General features: G+C 40.4%; 1 protein-coding gene across 30 annotated transcripts in view; it reads left to right on the top strand.

Annotated features, from left to right (window-relative positions):
* The window catches only part of CFAP92 (cilia and flagella associated protein 92 (putative)), an 82,475-nt gene that overhangs the window by 47,954 nt on the left and 17,003 nt on the right, over positions 1-17,518 (top strand). For 24 of the 30 annotated variants that reach the window (XM_041764355.1, XM_041764349.1, XM_041764356.1 and 21 more), the window contains 2 exons: positions 2,908-3,108; positions 5,128-5,425. The exons of 3 other annotated variants lie outside the window; for them this stretch is intronic. In XM_041764355.1, coding sequence (XP_041620289.1) covers positions 2,908-3,108; positions 5,128-5,425 — 499 coding nt within the window. Of the gene's footprint in view, positions 1-1,141; positions 1,346-2,798; positions 3,109-5,127; positions 5,426-17,518 lie in introns of those variants that run through there. 3 more of the 30 variants (XM_041764366.1, XR_005989110.1, XM_041764368.1) reach the window with 3 other exon arrangements.

Raw genomic sequence — 17,518 nt, 5'->3', positions numbered from 1 at the left:
TCACTCTATTCCCTAGGTTGCACATCATATCCTTGTGACTTATTTATAACTAGAAATTTGTACCTCTTAATCCCCATCACCTGTTTCACTCATTCCTACCCCAGTCCTAACCCCAGCAGCTACCACTTTGATCTCTGTACCTATGGAATGTTTTGTTTGGTTTGCTCATTTGTTCTGGTTTTTAGATTTCACATATAAGTGAAATAATACAGTATTTGTCTTTCTCTGACTTATTTCACTGAGCATAATACTTTTTAGGTTCATTCATGTTACTGCAATGGCAAGATCTTATTCTTTTATATGGCTGAGTAATATTCCATTACACACACACACACACACATCTTTATCCATCTTTATCAACTTTTAATGGACACTTAGAATGCTTCTGTATCCTGGCTCTTGCAAATAATGCTGCAGTGAACATAGTGGTGCATATACTTTTTTGAATTAGTGTTTTCATTTTCTTTTGGCTGAATACCCAGGAGTGGAATAGCTGGATGATATTTTAAAAATTTGAGAAATCTCCATACTGTTTTCCACAGTGGCTGTACCAGTTTGCATTCCCACCAACAGTCCACGAGGCTTCCCCTCTCTCCACATCCTCCATCACCAACACTTGTTATTTCTTGTGTTTCTGATAATAGTCATCTGACAGATGTGAGGTGGTAAACCATTATGATTGTGATTTGCATTTCCCTGATGATCAGGAATGTTGAGATCTTTTCATTAAGATCTACATTGTCTTTTATTAACCTTCTCTGCCCATTTTTTATTTGGGCTTATTTTGTTGATATTAGGTCATATGAGTTCTTTATATACTTTGGATATTGATCCCTTATTGGATATGTTTTTTGCAAGTAGCTTCTCCCATTCAGTGGATTACCTTTTCTTTTTGTTGGTTTAATTCACAGTGCAAAATCTTTTTGGTTTGATATAGTTCCATGTAGTTCCATTTGTTTGTTTTTTGCTTGTTGCCATTGCCCGAGGAGACAAAAAAAAAAAAAAAAAAACTTAGACCAATGTCAAAGAGCTTATTGCCTATGTTTTCTTCTGGGAGTTGTTTTATGGTTTTATTTAGGCCTTTAACCCACTTGAGTTGGTGTGTTATGTAAGAATGTGATCCAGTTTTGTTCTTTTGTAGGTAGCTGTCCAGTTTTCCAACATCATTTGTTGAAGCGACTGTATTCCCATTGAATATTCTTGCCTCCTTTGTTGTGCAGTAATTGACATTGTAATCCTACTTCTGGGCTCTTCATTGTGTTCCATTGATCTGTGTCTATTTTTGTGCCAGTACCATACTGTTTTGATGACTACAGCTTTGTAGTATAACTTGAAGCCTGGAGTTGTGATACCTCCAGTTTTGTTTTTTGGTTTCAAGATTGCTTTGGCTATTCAGGGTCCACACACATTTTAGGATCATTTGTTCTAGCTATGTGGAAAATGCTATTGGTATTTTGATAGGGATTGCATTAAATATGTGGATTGGGATCCCTGGGTGGCGCAGCGGTTTGGCGCCTGCCTTTGGCCCAGGGCACGATCCACGACCCGGGATCGAATCCCACATCAGGCTCCCGGTGCATGGAGCCTGCTTCTCCCTCCGCCTGTGTCTCTGCCTCTCTCTCTCTCTCTGTGACTATCATAAATAAAATAAAAAATTAAAAAAAAAAAATAAATATGTGGATTGCTCTGGGTAGCATAGATATTTTAACAATATTTGTTCTTCTAATTCATGAGTATGGAATGTCTTTCCATTTCCTTGTGTCATCTTCAGTTTCTTCCTTTCCAATCTGTATTTCCTTTGTGTGATAGTGAGGACTTGTGGTACTATTATACATGTAAAGAGTGGTGACATCCTTGCCTTGTTTCTGATCTTTGGTGGAAGACATTCAAATATGATGTTAGGTGTGGGTTTTTTGTAGATGTCTTTTATCACTTGGAGGAAGTTCCACTCTGTTCCTGATTCACTGAGACTTCCCTAATTCACTGTTTCACACAATTCACAAAAATCAATTCCAGGTGGATTAAAACCCATTTGGAATACTTACAGATCACAATAAGTCGCAAAAATAATATAGAGTGGTTCCGTGCACCCAGTACCTAATTTCCTCCAACAGTGACGTCTGACATAAATAGAATGCCTTATTGATGGACAGACACAGTGCGGTCAACCTGGTCTTTTTCAGAGTTCACCAGAAAAGAAAAATCCGTTTTTGAAAAGCAAAATTATAAAGCTTTTCTATGATTAGGATAAAGATTTCTTGAACAAGACAGAAGTACACAGAACAAAGGAAAGAAATGCTGCATCCGGCTACGTTAGAGTGAATAACTTGTTTATCCAAAGATCCCATAAAAATTGTGAAAAGACAAATTGAGAAATGTTTTGCAATGTGTGAAGCTAGTCTCCCGAATATGTAAAAACACCCCTGAATCAATAGGAAAATAAAGCCAAGGGAAGAGTGGGCAGAGGGCTTGAACAGGTACTTCACAGAAGAGGAAACCCTGTGACCAAACACAGATTCACCAAGGGCATAAGCTGACTTTTCTCAGGTTGCACAGGGTGTAGGAGCAACGTGTGCACCACGGGGGAGTGTGTTTAGACCCTCTGCCTGGCTGTGAGTGCCAGGGAGTCAAGTGTGAGCAGGGAGGGGGGATGGGGGCAGGGGCTAGGGGCAGGACAAGAGGAAACTGAGGCAGGTTTCAGCATTTTCACTGCCACAGTTTGGAAAGATAGATGTTCTATTTTTTTTCAGATGATTTATTATTAATGCATTCCTTTTGTTTGTGTGTTTTTAAACAAGTAAAAAGAGGAAAAGAAAAAAGTTCTGCCAAAAGGGCAAAACTGCACAGCCTTCCAGGAGGCCGTGGGGCAGAGCTGAAGCCCCGCCCCGCCCCGCGGCCTCCTCGCAGGGCCCCCGGAGCCGCAGCCGAACTGGGCAAATACAAAGCGCTCTACAACTCGGCGCTGCTGTTCCGCCACCGCCTCTACGCCGACCTGGAGACCGTCCTGTACCAGGTGCACCTCTTCAGGCCCCTGTCACAGCTCATGAAGCACTCGGCGCTGTACGTCCGCGACACCGTTTCCCAGAAGGCCTTCCAGGCCCTGAGCAGGTGCGCCAGGCGGCCTCGGGGGTAGGGCTGCCTCCCTGGGGCAGGGGCCCAGGCGGGGCACCCTCCAGGTGCAGTTTCTATTCATATTTTTTAAGGTTTTATTTATTGGAAGGAGAGCGAGAGCACAAGCAGGGAGGAGGGGCAGAGGGAGAGGGAGAAGCAGGCTCCCCGCTGAGCAGGGAGCCCCACATGGGACTCGATCCTAGGACCCTGAGATCATGACCTGAGCCCAAGGCAGACACTTAACCCACTGAGCCATCCAGGTACTCCAGTTTTTATTATTCTTATGCCCAAAGGAGCCAGGCCTGGAGTGGAGTACAGTTCCAAGGAGCCCAGAACCTGTGTCATTCCCAGGGACTGGTCCACATGCTCTCCCAAGAGGGTTTTGGAAACAAGGGAACACAGGTCACACAAAGCTATCTGCTGTTCTTGAGGAATAGCCTAGAATAGCCTGAGCAGTGAGTAATGAGGACCAGAAGCAGATCCACCGGAACTGCAACAGTTTTCTCTACCTGAATGCTTGCCTTTGTTTGCTTCTTCCCTAACCTCCTCTCCAGAAAGGCATCCTCCAAGATCTCAATCTTATACTGCGTGCGTGCGTGCCTTTACCTGTGCTGTTCCCTCTGCTCCAGCGCTGGTGACCCTGGGGAACCGTGTGCTTCTCCCGCTGGACTGAGCGTGGCTCGTGCCCTGGGAGGGCCTACTCCTTTCACGTAGGGAGCAGGAGGGCCAGGCGAGACACACCCAGTTTGGCAGTGGAGACTGAGCGTGGTGCAGTGGGGTCCCTGGGACCGTGCATGGCCAGCCGCACTGGGCTTTGTGGGGACAGCGAAGGGCAGTGGCTGGTTCTTTCAAGAAGTCAGCAGGGCCTGACCTAGCGCATCCGTGGCAGGCCTTCCTCGGGTGGACAGTCTCCTCACTGTAGTCTGGGGCAGGAGGTGCACACCATCTCTTTACGCTTTAAAGCCAGTAACAGCCCTGGCTGAGAGTTGGCTCCCAGCTTACCGAATGTGTTAATAAAGGAGAGGGTGGAAGCAGGAGGAGAGAAAGGGAGAGAGCCCAGGGACGTGGAGGAAAGGGACTTAGTCCTATTATCCCCCACCTGGTCACCTCAGGCACAAGCGGGCTATGGTTGGGCACCCCACGACAGCAGGCTGAAGCTGCAAGCCAGGAGGGGTGGGCGGTCCAGTGGGCCTCAGCAAGCTCATGCTGGGGAGGTGCTGGAGCATCTGGGTGTCTAGAGCTTTGGCCGTCAGTGAGGGGAGGCTGGGCCTTGCTCTGCCCTGCTAGGAGATGGTTGGGGGTCGGGGGTGTTAGGGAAGGGCAATAAAACTGCTAGTAAGTGCTTGCTGCATCCCATGTAGCTGCGTTCATCACGGCTTTATTCCAATCTGAAAAGTCCAGGGGCAGGCCAGGGGCCTCAGCTGGTAAGAGGCAGAGACCGTGTCTCCAGGCCTGCCCCTCAACGCTGGACCTCAGAAGTATCAGAGACAGTGAGCAGCAGCAAGTGACAGGCCCTGGCATGAGGCTACAGAGTGTCAGCATGAACCAGTGCCCATAGTACACCAGGCCCCGGGAAAGGAGAGCAGGGAGGACTCTCAGGGCAGGGCCTGGGAGGGTGGTTGCTCAGTCCTTGAGCTTTGCTGAGATCCGAGGCTGTGTGTGTGGTGCCCTCTGTGTGGCAGGAGCTCTGAGATCCACAACCCTGGTGGCTGGCTGGTTGGGGCTGCTCCCAGGTGGGATGTGGGGAGGTGACAGGCATGGAATAAGGCCACAGTAGCAGAAAAGTAATCAGAGTGGATTGTGGGAAGTCCTTACCTTCTGGGGGCTGGGAGGGGAGCGAAAAGGAAGCATTCTCTTTTGTGGGCTGGTTCAGGTGCCCTCTCGGCTTGGCATATGAGTTCTGTGATCTGGGACCAGCTAAACAACTTCTAAGCTTCATTTTCTCTTGTAAAACGGGGCTGGTTTATGTATCTTGAGAGATAGGTAAGGCCATGTGGGTGGCCCTCTGCCTTGCAGGATCTACTGCATCTGCCATCACAGCACCAAGCTCAGAGAGGTGATCACGAGAGACCTGCTGCCATCTTCCGCCATGGTCAAAGACTTGAGCCAAGAGTTGGGGCTGCCCATTTCTCAAGAAGATCTCACAGAAGGAAAACTGTTGGCCTTGCCGTCTCAGCACACCCTCAGTCTTGAGCACTTCCTAAGTCAGAAATCCACCCTTGCTTACGAGATCCAGGCCCACCAGGAGAAGTATCTGCAGTGGCGGAACACCATGGTGCTAAAGAACAAGGGCCAGGAGTCCAGCCTGGTCCAGGTGGGCACTCTCTCCTCCCCGAGTCAGGGGCCCCAGGCCTTCGCCTCAACTGGGGCTGCCCGGTCACTGGTGGGGAGATACAGAATAGATGACCAGTTCTGTATCTGCTCTCCCGGGATCCCGGGCAGGGTGGGCAAGGAGTACTGGCTGTGGGACTGAACCAGGTCAGAGGCGTGCATTCCAGCCCTCAGGTCCCTATCCTTCCTGAAAGTGACTAGGAATGCTTTTATATGGCCCAAATGGCCAAGGAGAACCTCCCTCACTTCACGCCAACCAAAAAGGTGTGACTTGAGGCTGTCCACTTAGGGTCTCTGTGAAGCACCCCCACCCCAACCTCTAGTAAAAAGAAAGTCTCTTGGAAGTTTATAAGCTTTGAAGGTGTATATTGTTGGCTTTTTAAAAGCTTTTGTTTATTTATTTGAGACAGAGAGAGTGAGCACACAAGCAGGCAGGAGGAGGGTCAGAAGGAGAGGGAGAAGCAGGGAGCCTGATGCAGGGCTCGACCCCAGGACCCTAGGGTCATGACCTGAGCCTAAGGCAGAAGCTTAACTGACTGAGCCACCTAAGCATCCTTACCTTTTTAGCTTCTTGAGTTGACTACTTCATTCATTTTTATTCTTATTTAATAAGAAAGGCTACACATTTTTCTCTGTATACATCCTTGGCCAAATTTTGTAAAGTGTTATATGTATTGTGTGTTCCGATTGTTATTTGCCTTAGATTCCATACAGATTATAAAACAAGACTGAGGTATAAGCCTATAAAAAAGTCGAACAACTGAGAGTATAAAGTACAGTGTCAAATAGGAGTGGTAAGAGCAGACATGCTTGTTTTCTTTCTGATCTTGAGATTTGGCCATTAAGTTGGATATTAACTGCAGGTTTGGGGTACACTTTTTCAGTTGAGGAAGTTTTCTTGTAGTCTTAGTTTGTTGTGAATTTTTATCATGAATAAATGTTGGATTTTGTCAAATGCTTTTTTCCCTGTATATATTGTGGTTCTCTCTTTTATTTATACAGTGGATTACGTTACTTGATATTTGGATGTTAATACGATTTTGCATTCCTGGGATATTTCTCACTTGGTAATGGCACATGATCTTTTATCTATGTGTTTCTGAATTTAGTTTGCTAATATTTTGTATTTTTCTATGATTTTTCTTTTTATTATTATTTATTTATGATAGTCACAGAGAGAGAGAGAGAGACGCAGAGACACAGGCAGAGGGAGAAGCAGGCTCCATGCCCCGGGAGCCCGACGCAGGATCCGATCCCGGGTCCCCAGGATCGCGCCCTGGGCCAAAGGCAGGCGCCAAACCGCTGCGCCACCCAGGGTTCCCATATTTTGTATTTTTCTTGTGATAGCTTTGTCCAACACTGGTACCTGTGTAATATTGGTCCTGTAATGAGTTGGTGTCTCCTCTCCTTCTATTTTCTGGAAATAATGTGACATGTTGGCATTCATTCTCTCAGTATTTTGGTAGAACTAACCAGTGAAGCCATCTAAGCCTGAGCTTTTCTTGGGTAAATTTTAAAATGACTAGTTTTATCTCTTTACCTGTTATAAGTCTATTCAGATTGTCTTTTTCTTAAAACAGGTTTGATAATTTGTGTCTTTCCAGGAATTTGTCCATGTCATGTAAATCACCTAGTTTGTTCACATACAGTTGTTCATGGGATTCTCTTATAATCCTTTTAATTTCTGTAAAGTCAGTAGAATGTCTCCTCTTTCATTCCTGATTTTACTAATTTGTATCTTTTCTCTTTCTTTCTTGAGCAGTCTAGCTAAAGATTTGCCAATGTTGGTGGTCTTTTTGAAGAACTACTTTTGGAGTTTGTCCATTTTCTCTATTTTTCTATTTCATGTTTTTCTATCCTAAACTGTATTACAATTTCTTCTTTCTGCTTATTTGGATTCTAATCTTTGCGACTCTAGTTTGCTAAAGAGTAAAGTTAAGTTTCTGATTTGGATCTTTTTTTATACATGTATTTACAGCTACAAATTTCCACCTAAACACTACTTTAGTTGCATCCCATAAACTTGGTATGTTGTATTTTTATTTTCATTCAGCACAAAATATTTTATAATTCCCATGTAGTTTTTAGAAATTTAGAATTTAATTTTGTTGTGACTGGAGAACATACTTCGTATGGTTTCTATCCTATGAAATTTATTACAATTTCTCTTATGGCCTAGATCCATCTTTAGGCTTGAAATGAATATATATTCTCCTGACACTGGGAGGAATGTTATATAAATGACAGGAGCTGGTAATAGTGTTTTTCAGGTCTCCTGTGTTATTTATTTTCCTTCTAGTTGTTCTATCAGTTGTTGGGATTGAGGTATTAAAGTCTCTATTCATGGTTGAATCATCTGTTTCTCCTTTCAATTCTGTTGATTTTTGCTTATTGTATTTTGGGGCTCTGTTGTTAGATATGTTTGTGTTTATAACTAGATCTTCCTGGTGAACTGCCATTTTAATCACTATAAAATATCCCTTTTTGTTCCTAATAACATTTCTTGTCTCAAAAACCACTTTGTATTATGTTAATTTACTCACACTGGCTCTCTTCCAGTTTGCATACTACATATTTTTTCCACCCCTATGACTTTCTTCTTTCTTTCTTTCTTTCTTTCTTTCTTTCTTTCTTTCTTTCTTTCTTTCTTTCTTTCTTTCTTTTTTTGATTTTATTTATTTATTAGAGATACAGAAAGAGAGAAACAGGCAGGGGAAGAAGCAGGCTCCACTCAGGGAGCCGGACATGAGACTCCATCCCGGGTCTCCAGGATCACGCCCTGGGCTGAAGGTGGCGCTAAACCGCTGAGCCACCTGGGCTGCCCTCCACCCCCTTTGACTTTCAAACTATTTATGCCTTTGCATCCAATATGCGTCTACTTTAAACAACAAGTGGCTGGATCTTTTTTCAAAAAAATCCAGTCTGACAATCTTTGTTTGATTGTCCATTTATGCATAATATAATTATTGATGTTTTAATTTATGTCTTTTGTTTAATGTATTAAGTATTGATTTTGATCCTCTGTTGTTTCTTTACTGCCTCCTTTTTGTGTTGAGCAGATATTTTTAGTGCATCATTTTAATTCCCTCATTGATTGTTTTCCTTCAAAAGTTATTTCTTAGGGGGCAGACGGGGTGGCTCAGCGGTTTGGCGCACCCTTCAGTCCAGGGTGTGATCCTGGAGACCACGGATGGAGTCCCGCGTCGGGCTCCCTGCGTGGAGCCTGCTTCTCCCTCTGCCTGTGTCTCTGCCTCTCTCTCTGTGTGTCTCTCATGAATAAATAAATAAAATCTTTAAAAAAAAAGTTATTTCTTAGGATTCTTCTATAATATGCATCTTCACAATCTACTACAGCTTATTACTAGCTTTATTAGGGTAAAATGTAGAAACTGTTCTATAATATAGTTCCATTTCCTCCCTTCCTTTATACTGTTATTGTTATGTTACATATATATATAATATGTTTTTTTTGTGAAGATTTTATTTATTCATGAGACACACACAGAAAGAGGCAGAGACACAGGCAGAGGGAGAAGCAGGCCCCATGCAGGGGGCCTGACGTGGGACTCGATCCCAGGTCTCCAGGATCATACCCCGGGCCAAAGGCAGCGCTAAACCGCTGAGCCACCCAGGCTGCCCTATATAATATATAGACATATAACAATCTCCAAATATAGTGTTATTGTTTTATGCAATCATGTCTTTTAAAAGTTGAGAGAAGGAAAATGCATTTATGTATTTTATATTTATCATATATTTATCTTTTCCAGTGATTTTGTTAATGTAGTTCTTAGTTATCATCTGGTGTCATTTATTCTCAGCTTTAAAAGACCTCCTTTAGTATATCCGAGAAAGCAGGTACTACCAACAAATTCTACCTTTATCAGAGAATATTTTTATTTCACTATAATTTTTGAAAATGATTTTTGCTAGACATAGAATACTTGGTATTTACTGAAAAATTTTTTCAGCACTTTGAAAATATTATTACACCGTGTCTCTGTTCGTTCTGATGGACATTAAGCCATTAATCATATTGTTTTATTGTACATGATGAGTCATTTTTTTCTTGCTGTTTCCAAGATTTTCTCATTGTCTTTTTCTTTTAGCTGTTGGACTCTAATATGTACAGGTGTGGATTTCTCTATATTTACCCTCCGTGGGGTTCATTGAGCTTCCCTAGATCAGTAGATTAATGTTGCAGGTCTTAATTTCTTCAATTCTTTTTTCTGTTCTTCCTCTCTCCCCATCCCCTTTGTCAGACTCCCATTATGTCCATGTTGGTTCACTTAACAATGTCCCACAGATCTTGAGGCACTATTAATATAAAAGATTCTTTTATTTCTATTCCTCAGACTGGATAATTTCTATCTTTAGGGTTCATATTCCTTTGTCACCTTATACCTGTTGTTTCCCTCTAATGAATTTTTCATTTCAGTTACTGTACTTTACAACTGCAGAGTCTTCATTTAGCTTTTTTTTTGAAAATATCTTTATTAGATCATCTATTTCTTGACTCATATACTTTCTTTATATTTTTATTTTTTTTTTTTTCTTTATATTTTTAAAATAATTTTCTTTAGTTTGTTAAATAACAGCTGCATTGAGGTCAACCAGCTGAACCCACTGGACAGTTTCTATTGACTGCTTTATTTTATTTTCCTGAATAATGTTTATGCTTTACTATTTCTTTGCACGTCTCCTAATTTTTTATTGGAAACTGGACATCTAAAATGCATTGCAGCAACTCTGGATTCTGCTTTTAATCCCTAAGGGTGGTGGTATCTGTCATTTAATAACTTGCTTGCACAAAATCTGTGGACTGTCTCCTCAGTGGTCTGTAGCAAGCTGCAGATAGCAGAAAGCTTGCAGATAGCAATCTTTGCTGATTTTGTTTTTGTTTTTTAGAGAGAGTGTGTGTGCACACGAGTGTCGGGGGAGGGGCAGAAAGAGAATCTTAAGTAGGCTCCACGCCATGGATCTTACAACTCTGAGTTCATGAACTGAACTGAAATCAAGAGTCCACCCCTTAAATGACTGAGCCACCTAGGTGCCCCTCTTTGTTTTTAAATTGTTTTTATTTTAAGCCTGTCTTCCTTGAGGTCACCACTGTGTCTGCATCAATCAGTCATCAGCCAACAAATGGTCAGAAGTTGCACACCTATAGGCAGCCAGGTTTTCAATCTTTATCAATGGATCTGTGTGTGGGTAGCAGCATGCATTCAGTTTCTCTGGCTTTGACTTTTCACTTGGTCCTCTCATGTCTCCTCTGCATGTGCCAAGGAGTAACCAAGCATGTATGAAGAGCATATCAAGGTCCTTTGTGACAATCGCATTTCCTGTATCTCCCTGTTAATTTTGATTAATTGCTTGCCTGTTGCTTGCCCCACATAGGATTGCAACCTCAGGCCTGCTGAACAGCTGGCCTGTTCTGTTTGTTTGCAGCTGACATTGCTATTGTTGCTTATAATTAGCCATGCACATGGGGTTTTTCAAGCTGCAGTTCAAATCAAGTAAGTCTGCATTTAAGCAGTACAGCCACTGACTTTCATGACTTGCACACCCTAACAGAACCACTGCTCTAAGTGCCCAGGGGTGGCAGGAGTGACACCAACTCCTACTGTTCTTACCTGAAGTTCAGCACATTTTTATGAGTAAACACTTCTAAGTTTTTTGTATGTCTTTGCACAATTTCCAGTGGTTGCTTTTGACAATTTTGTCCAATTTTATTGTTTTTTGAGGAAAGGATTGAGCTCCTTACTCCATCATACTAGAAGTCCTATCTTACTCCTTGCCAACTACAATTTTACTTGTTTGCTACAATGTGTGCATATGTGTTTGCAGGGGTGGGGGGGCAGAGGTTGTGTCTACTTTATCCTTTGCTTTACTATTTTTTTTTCTTTCAGAAAGTCTTTGTGGATAATAAACTTTCAAGGTGCTTGTAGGTCCATGGTTATCATTGTCTTTGCTCTTGAACAGCAACTGAGCTATTTGTAAGATTATACTTTCAAATCTCTGTACACAACCCTCCCCACAACCCCACCAAATCTACTGCTTTCCAAAATCAAGAATTGTAGGTAAGTCTGATGCCCATCTGATCCTTTTTCCTTTTTAACTAAACGTTACTTCCTCTGGAGTCTTTTATTATTTATTTATTTATTTATTTATTTATTTATTTATTTATTTATCCATCCATCCATCCATCCATCCATCCATCCATCCATCCTCTGGAGTCTTTTTAAAACACTTTCCTTTAATCCTTAGTGTTCACTCTAGGTGTCCAGGTAGGATCTCGTTTTTCATTGGAACTTGAAAGAACTTTCCTCCATTTTGTTTTCCCTCTTAATTTGTACTTACTGGTATTTTACATTGTGTTCTGCTTATCTTCCACTTCTTTAAATTGTCACAGGGAAACCTGTGACATCTATGTTAATTTATAATTTTAAATTGCTTCAATCATGTTTTGTTTTGTTTTTTAAAGATTTTATTTATTCATGAGAGACAGAGAGAGGCAGAGACACAGGCAGAGGGAGAAGCAGGCTCCCTGCGGGGAGCCAGATGTGGGATGGCGGGATCATGCCCTGCGGGGATCATGCCCTGAGCCAAAGGCAGGTGCCCACTCACCAAGCCACCCAGGCGTCTCTGCTTGAGTCGTGTTTTTATAGGAATTCTCACAAGTTCCTCTTTTACTTTTATGAATAAGTTGTTTTGTTAACTTTTATTAAATATACATATAAGAACATAAATGTGTGTACTGTTAAAAATAAAGCCAATATCCTATACCCACTAGCCAGCTTAAGAAATCAAACATTATCAATACTTCTATAGTTTTTTGTGTGCTGTTTTCCACCTCTTACCCCTTACCCAGAAGTTACCACTATCCTAAATTTTATCTATTACTTGCTTTTCTCTTAAGGCTTACTGTCTATATTTGTGTTTTTTGTGCTTCTAATTTTATTTTATTTTATTGCACTATTGTTGATACTACATGCATATATATCCATAGACATTTTTTACATTTGCATATCTTTGAATGCTATAAAATGGAATAATACTGTATATAATTTTCTTTAAAGATTTTATTTATTCATGAGAGACACAGAGAGAGAGAGAGAGGCAGGGACACAGGCAGAGGGAGAAGCAGGCTCCCTGCAGGGAGCCCAATGTGGGACTCCATCCTGGGATCATGCCCTGGGCCGAAGGCAGGCGCTCAACCGCTGAGCCACCCAGGTGCCCTGATACTGTATATAATCTTATGCAATTTTAATTTTTACTCAGTATTAATGAGATTCAACCATATTTATGTGTCTAAGTGTAGGAATATACCATAATTAGTGGGCATTTGTATTCATATGTTTTGCTATTTAAGCAATTACATATTTTTAACATATCTTCTAAAATGATATGCAAGATTTTTTTGAGATGTATACTTAGGATTTGAATTGTTAAATTGTACTTCCGCTTTCTTGGGTAATACTTTATCTTCCAAAATGTTTATACTATTATAAACCAGCCAGCAATGCATTGACTTTGTTTTTCTACTTCCATGCTCACATCTGTTACAGTAAGACTTAAATTACTGCTAATCTAATGCATAATAGTATCTCATGAAGGTTTTAATTTGCATTTAATTGTTTATTAGTGTAGTTGAATATATTTTCATACATTTGGTAATTTCTTTTACAAATGTGTTCTTTTGAACTTTAGGTGAACATTAAACTTTTGGTTTAATGTTCCCAGTGCTAACAACTGCATTTTATAAACACTGCAAATCTCTTTTGGTACTTGACTTCTTTTCACTCTCTTACTGGTGTCTTTTAATGGATAAAAAAGTTATTTTGTGGGTATCCCTGGGTGGCGCAGCAGTTTAGCGCCTGCCTTTGGCCCAGGGCGCGATCCTGGAGACCCGGGATCGAATCCCACGTTGGGCTCCCGGTGCATGGAGTCTGCTTCTCCCTCTGCCTGTGTCTCTGACTCTCTCTTTCTCTCTCTCTGTGTGACCAGCATAAATAAATAAAAATTAAAAAAAAAAAGTTATTTTGTAAAATTTACATTTCCTTTAGGACTTACATTTTTTGCCTTACTTAAAACCTTTCCCACCCTAAAGTTATAAAACTAGTCTGTGTTTTCTTCTAATAAGATTTAAATTTTTATCATACTTAAATTTTGAATTTATCTGTAATTTATTTTCCGTATGAGGGTAGGAATCTAATTTCATTTCTAACCTATCCCTCCCCAATGATATATACTGCCAGTTGTGTCAGATCAAGTTGCTATTTACACATGAGTTTGTGGATATTTGAGATCTTTATTGAAATTGCATTTACAAATGCATTGTTTCCTTCAAAGAATCAATATCTCTGTTGCTTTATGTACATGTTATACACTTATTTTCTATTTCACTGATTTCAACTCTTTTTTTTAAAAGATTTTATTTATTTATTCATAGAGACAGAGAGAGAGAAAGGCAGAGACACAGGCAGAGGGAGAAGCAGGCACCATGCAGAGAGGCTGAGGTGGGACTTGATCCAAGGTCTCCAGGATCACACCCTGGGCTGCAGGGGGCGCTAAACCACTGCGCCACCAGGGCTGCCCCTGATTTCAACTCATTCCTTCCTACTTCCGCTTGAATTTGCTCCACTTTTTCTAATGTCTTCAGATGGATGTTTAGATAATTTTCAGACATGAATCATTATAATGTATTCATTTTACTAAAAACTTCCTATGACCATTAAGTGCATCCCCAAGTTTTTATACATCATATTTTCATGATGATTCAGTTAAAAATATTATCTATTTCCCATTTTCAATTTGTTCCTTGATCTGTGGGTTAGTGAATTGTGTAATTTCCAAATACTTTAGAATTTTTGTTACTCAGTTTTACACTTTGACTGCATTGTTATCAGAGAATATATTCTGTAAATTTCTGTCCTTTGTTGCTATTTGATTTATGGTCCAAAATAGGCTAGTTCTGGAAAGTGTTCCATAATACTTGGGGAAAAAAAGTATTCTGTAGATAGTGTTCCAAATACATCAACTTTGTTTTTTGGTGTTTTTTCCCCAAATACGTATCTTTATTTTTAAATTCTGTTTCTTTTCTCAGTTACTAGGGGAAGTCTGTTAAAATCTCCAAATATGATTATAGATTTCTTTATCCTCTGTTTTTGCTTTATATATGTCAAGTGATGTTTTAGATACATACAAATTTTGGACCCCTTTATCCTATTGATTTCTTTCATAAATATGATAGGTCTCTTTGTCTCTGATAATACTTTTTAGATATATATGTTAAATATAGTAAAATGCATAAATCTGAGGCATTCAACCTCATTCACTTTTATCTATATAGATACCTGTGAAGCCATCACACAGATCAGGGTGTAGTTGATTCTATCAACCCATAAAGTACCATTTTTCTTCCCAATTAACTACTGTCTTGAGGTTTACTTTCTTTTTTTTTTTTTTTTTTAATTTTTTTTTTTTTATTATTACTTATTTATGATAGTCACAGAGAGAGAGAGAGAGAGAGGCAGAGACACAGGCAGAGGGAGAAGCAGGCTCCATGCACCGAGAGCCTGATGTGGGATTCGATCCCGGGTCTCCAGGATCGCGCCCTGGGCCAAAGGCAGGCGCCGAACCGCTGCCCCACCCAGGGATCCCGAGGTTTACTTTCTTAGCAACTTTCAAACATACAATATAGTACTATTAACTATACCAGGCTATATGTGACATCCCCATGATCTACTTATTGTATAACTGAGTTTGTACCTTTTGACCACATGTATCTATTTCACCCACCCCCCAATTCTAGCAACCAACAATCTGTTGTGTACTTATGAGTTCCTATTTTTTAGATTCCACAAATAAGTGAGGTCAGTCAATAGCTGTGTTTTTTCTGTCTTATTTGATTTAGCGTAATGCCCTCAAGACCCATCCATGTCATCACAGAAGGCAGGATTTCCTTCTGTTTTATGGCTAATATTGCATTGTGTACACAACACACACAGACGCCCCATCTTCTTTGTCCAATCACCCACTGATAGGTTTCTTCCATGTCTGGCTACTGTGAAGAACACTGCGATGAACATGGGGATGTATCTATCTTCTTGAGTTAGTGTTTTTGTTTTCTTCAGATAAATACTCAGAAGTGGAATTACTGAATCATATGGTAGTTCCATTTAATTTTTTGAGGAATCTTCATACTATTTTCCATAGTGGCTGCACCAATTTACATTCCTACCAAGAGTGCACAAGTATACCGTTTTTTTCCCCCACATCTCCAACTGTTCTCTTTTTTTTAAAAAAAAAAAAGACATTTATTTATTCATGAGAGAGAGAGGCAGGCAGAGGGAGAAGCGGGCTCCATGCAGGGAGCCTGACGTGGGACTCAATCCTGGGTCTCCAGGATCATGCCCTGGCCCAAAGCAGGCACTAAACTGCTGAGCCACCCAGGGATCCCCTATTTGTTTTTCTAATAGTCATTCTAACAAGTGTGAGATGAAATCTCATTGTGGTTTTCATTTCCATTTCCCTAATGATTAGTAATGTTAAGCACTTTTTCACTTACCTGTTGACCGTTTGTTTATCTTCTCTGGGAAAATGTCTATTCAGATCCTCTGCCCATTTTTTAATCAGGTGTGTTTTGTTGTTTGTTTTTTGTTATTGAGTTACAGGAGTTATTCATTTTGGATATTAACTCCTTATTGGTTGTATCACTTACAAATGCCTTCTCCCATTCAGTAAGTTGCCTTTTCATTTTGTGGATGATTTGTTTCCTTTGCTGTGTAGCTTTTTAGTTCCAAGTAGTCCCACTTATTTTTGCTCTTGCTGTCAAATCCAAAAAAATCATTGCTAAGACTGATGTCAAGGAGCTAACTACCTATTTTTTTCTTCTAGGAACTTTACGGTTTCAGGTCTTAGGTTCAAGTCTTTAATACGTTTTGAATTAATTTTTGTGTATGGCCTAAGATAGTGGTCCAGTTTTTTTTGGTATGTCGTATTTTCCCAGCACTATTTATTGAAAAGACTATCCATTCTATATTGTATAGTACTGGCTCCTTTGTTATAAATTGACTATACACGTGGGTTTATTTCTGGGCTCTCTATTCTCTCCCATTGACCTATGTGTCTGTTGTTACGGCAGTATCACACTGCTTTGGTCACTATAGCTTTGTACTATATAGTTGAATCAGGAAATATAGCCCCCAACTTTGTTCTTTCTCAAGATTGCTTTGGCTATTCGATGTCTTTTGTGGTTCCATAAAAATTTTAGAATTGTTCTATTTCTGTGAAAAATACCATTGGAATTTTGATAGGGATTGTATTGGATCAGAAGATTGCCTCAGTGTGTTTCTATTAAATGGTGAATGCTGCATAGGAAGAACTGTAGAGGCTCTTGATACCTTCCTCCAAAGAGGATTTACTTTTCTTCTAGCAGGCAAATAAAGGACAAATCTCTTAAACAGGCTTATCCCTTGTTTGGCCTTATTTCTAAAGCATAGATATTCTGAATTCTGAATTGTAAGCTTAGGGTATAACCTGGTGCCTTCCTCCTTGGCACACTCTGAAACTCAATTTTTGTTTCCCTAGCATGATGACATTTTCCAAAGTATCTGCTGCATTCATCTCATTCACGTGCAATTTAGGAATCAGCAAATACCTTGTGAACAAATTGCGTAGGAGAGGAAAAAGGATTCAGTGTACTTCCCTTCTCTCTAGATTCTTAGCCCCTCAGATTCTTAGTTCTTTGCTTGCTCTCCAGTGATGTCAAGCAGATATTCATTTTTCTTTGCAATCCTGTCAGTTGTTATTTAATGTATTTTGAGACTACATTGTGAAGTGCACAACCTTCATGATGGTTATACCTTCTTCCTGTTTTTCTCAATATACAATGTCTATCTGTGCCTCTCGAACATTTTTATCTTGAATTATGTGGTCAGATGTTAAAGATGCCACTCTAGTTTTTGTCTTGGCTTTGTGATTCTTTTCGCCTAGTTTATATTCTTGCTTTAATTTCAACACTTTTTGTCTAAAGCAGTTTTTAAGGGATTTACTTTTTTAAGCAATCTCTATACCC

Source organism: Vulpes lagopus, chromosome 7 (assembly GCF_018345385.1).
Source record: "Vulpes lagopus strain Blue_001 chromosome 7, ASM1834538v1, whole genome shotgun sequence".
Taxonomy (NCBI): domain Eukaryota; kingdom Metazoa; phylum Chordata; class Mammalia; order Carnivora; family Canidae; genus Vulpes; species Vulpes lagopus.
Note: the sequence above shows the minus strand (reverse complement) of the source record. Positions and strands in the feature narration are given on the sequence as shown.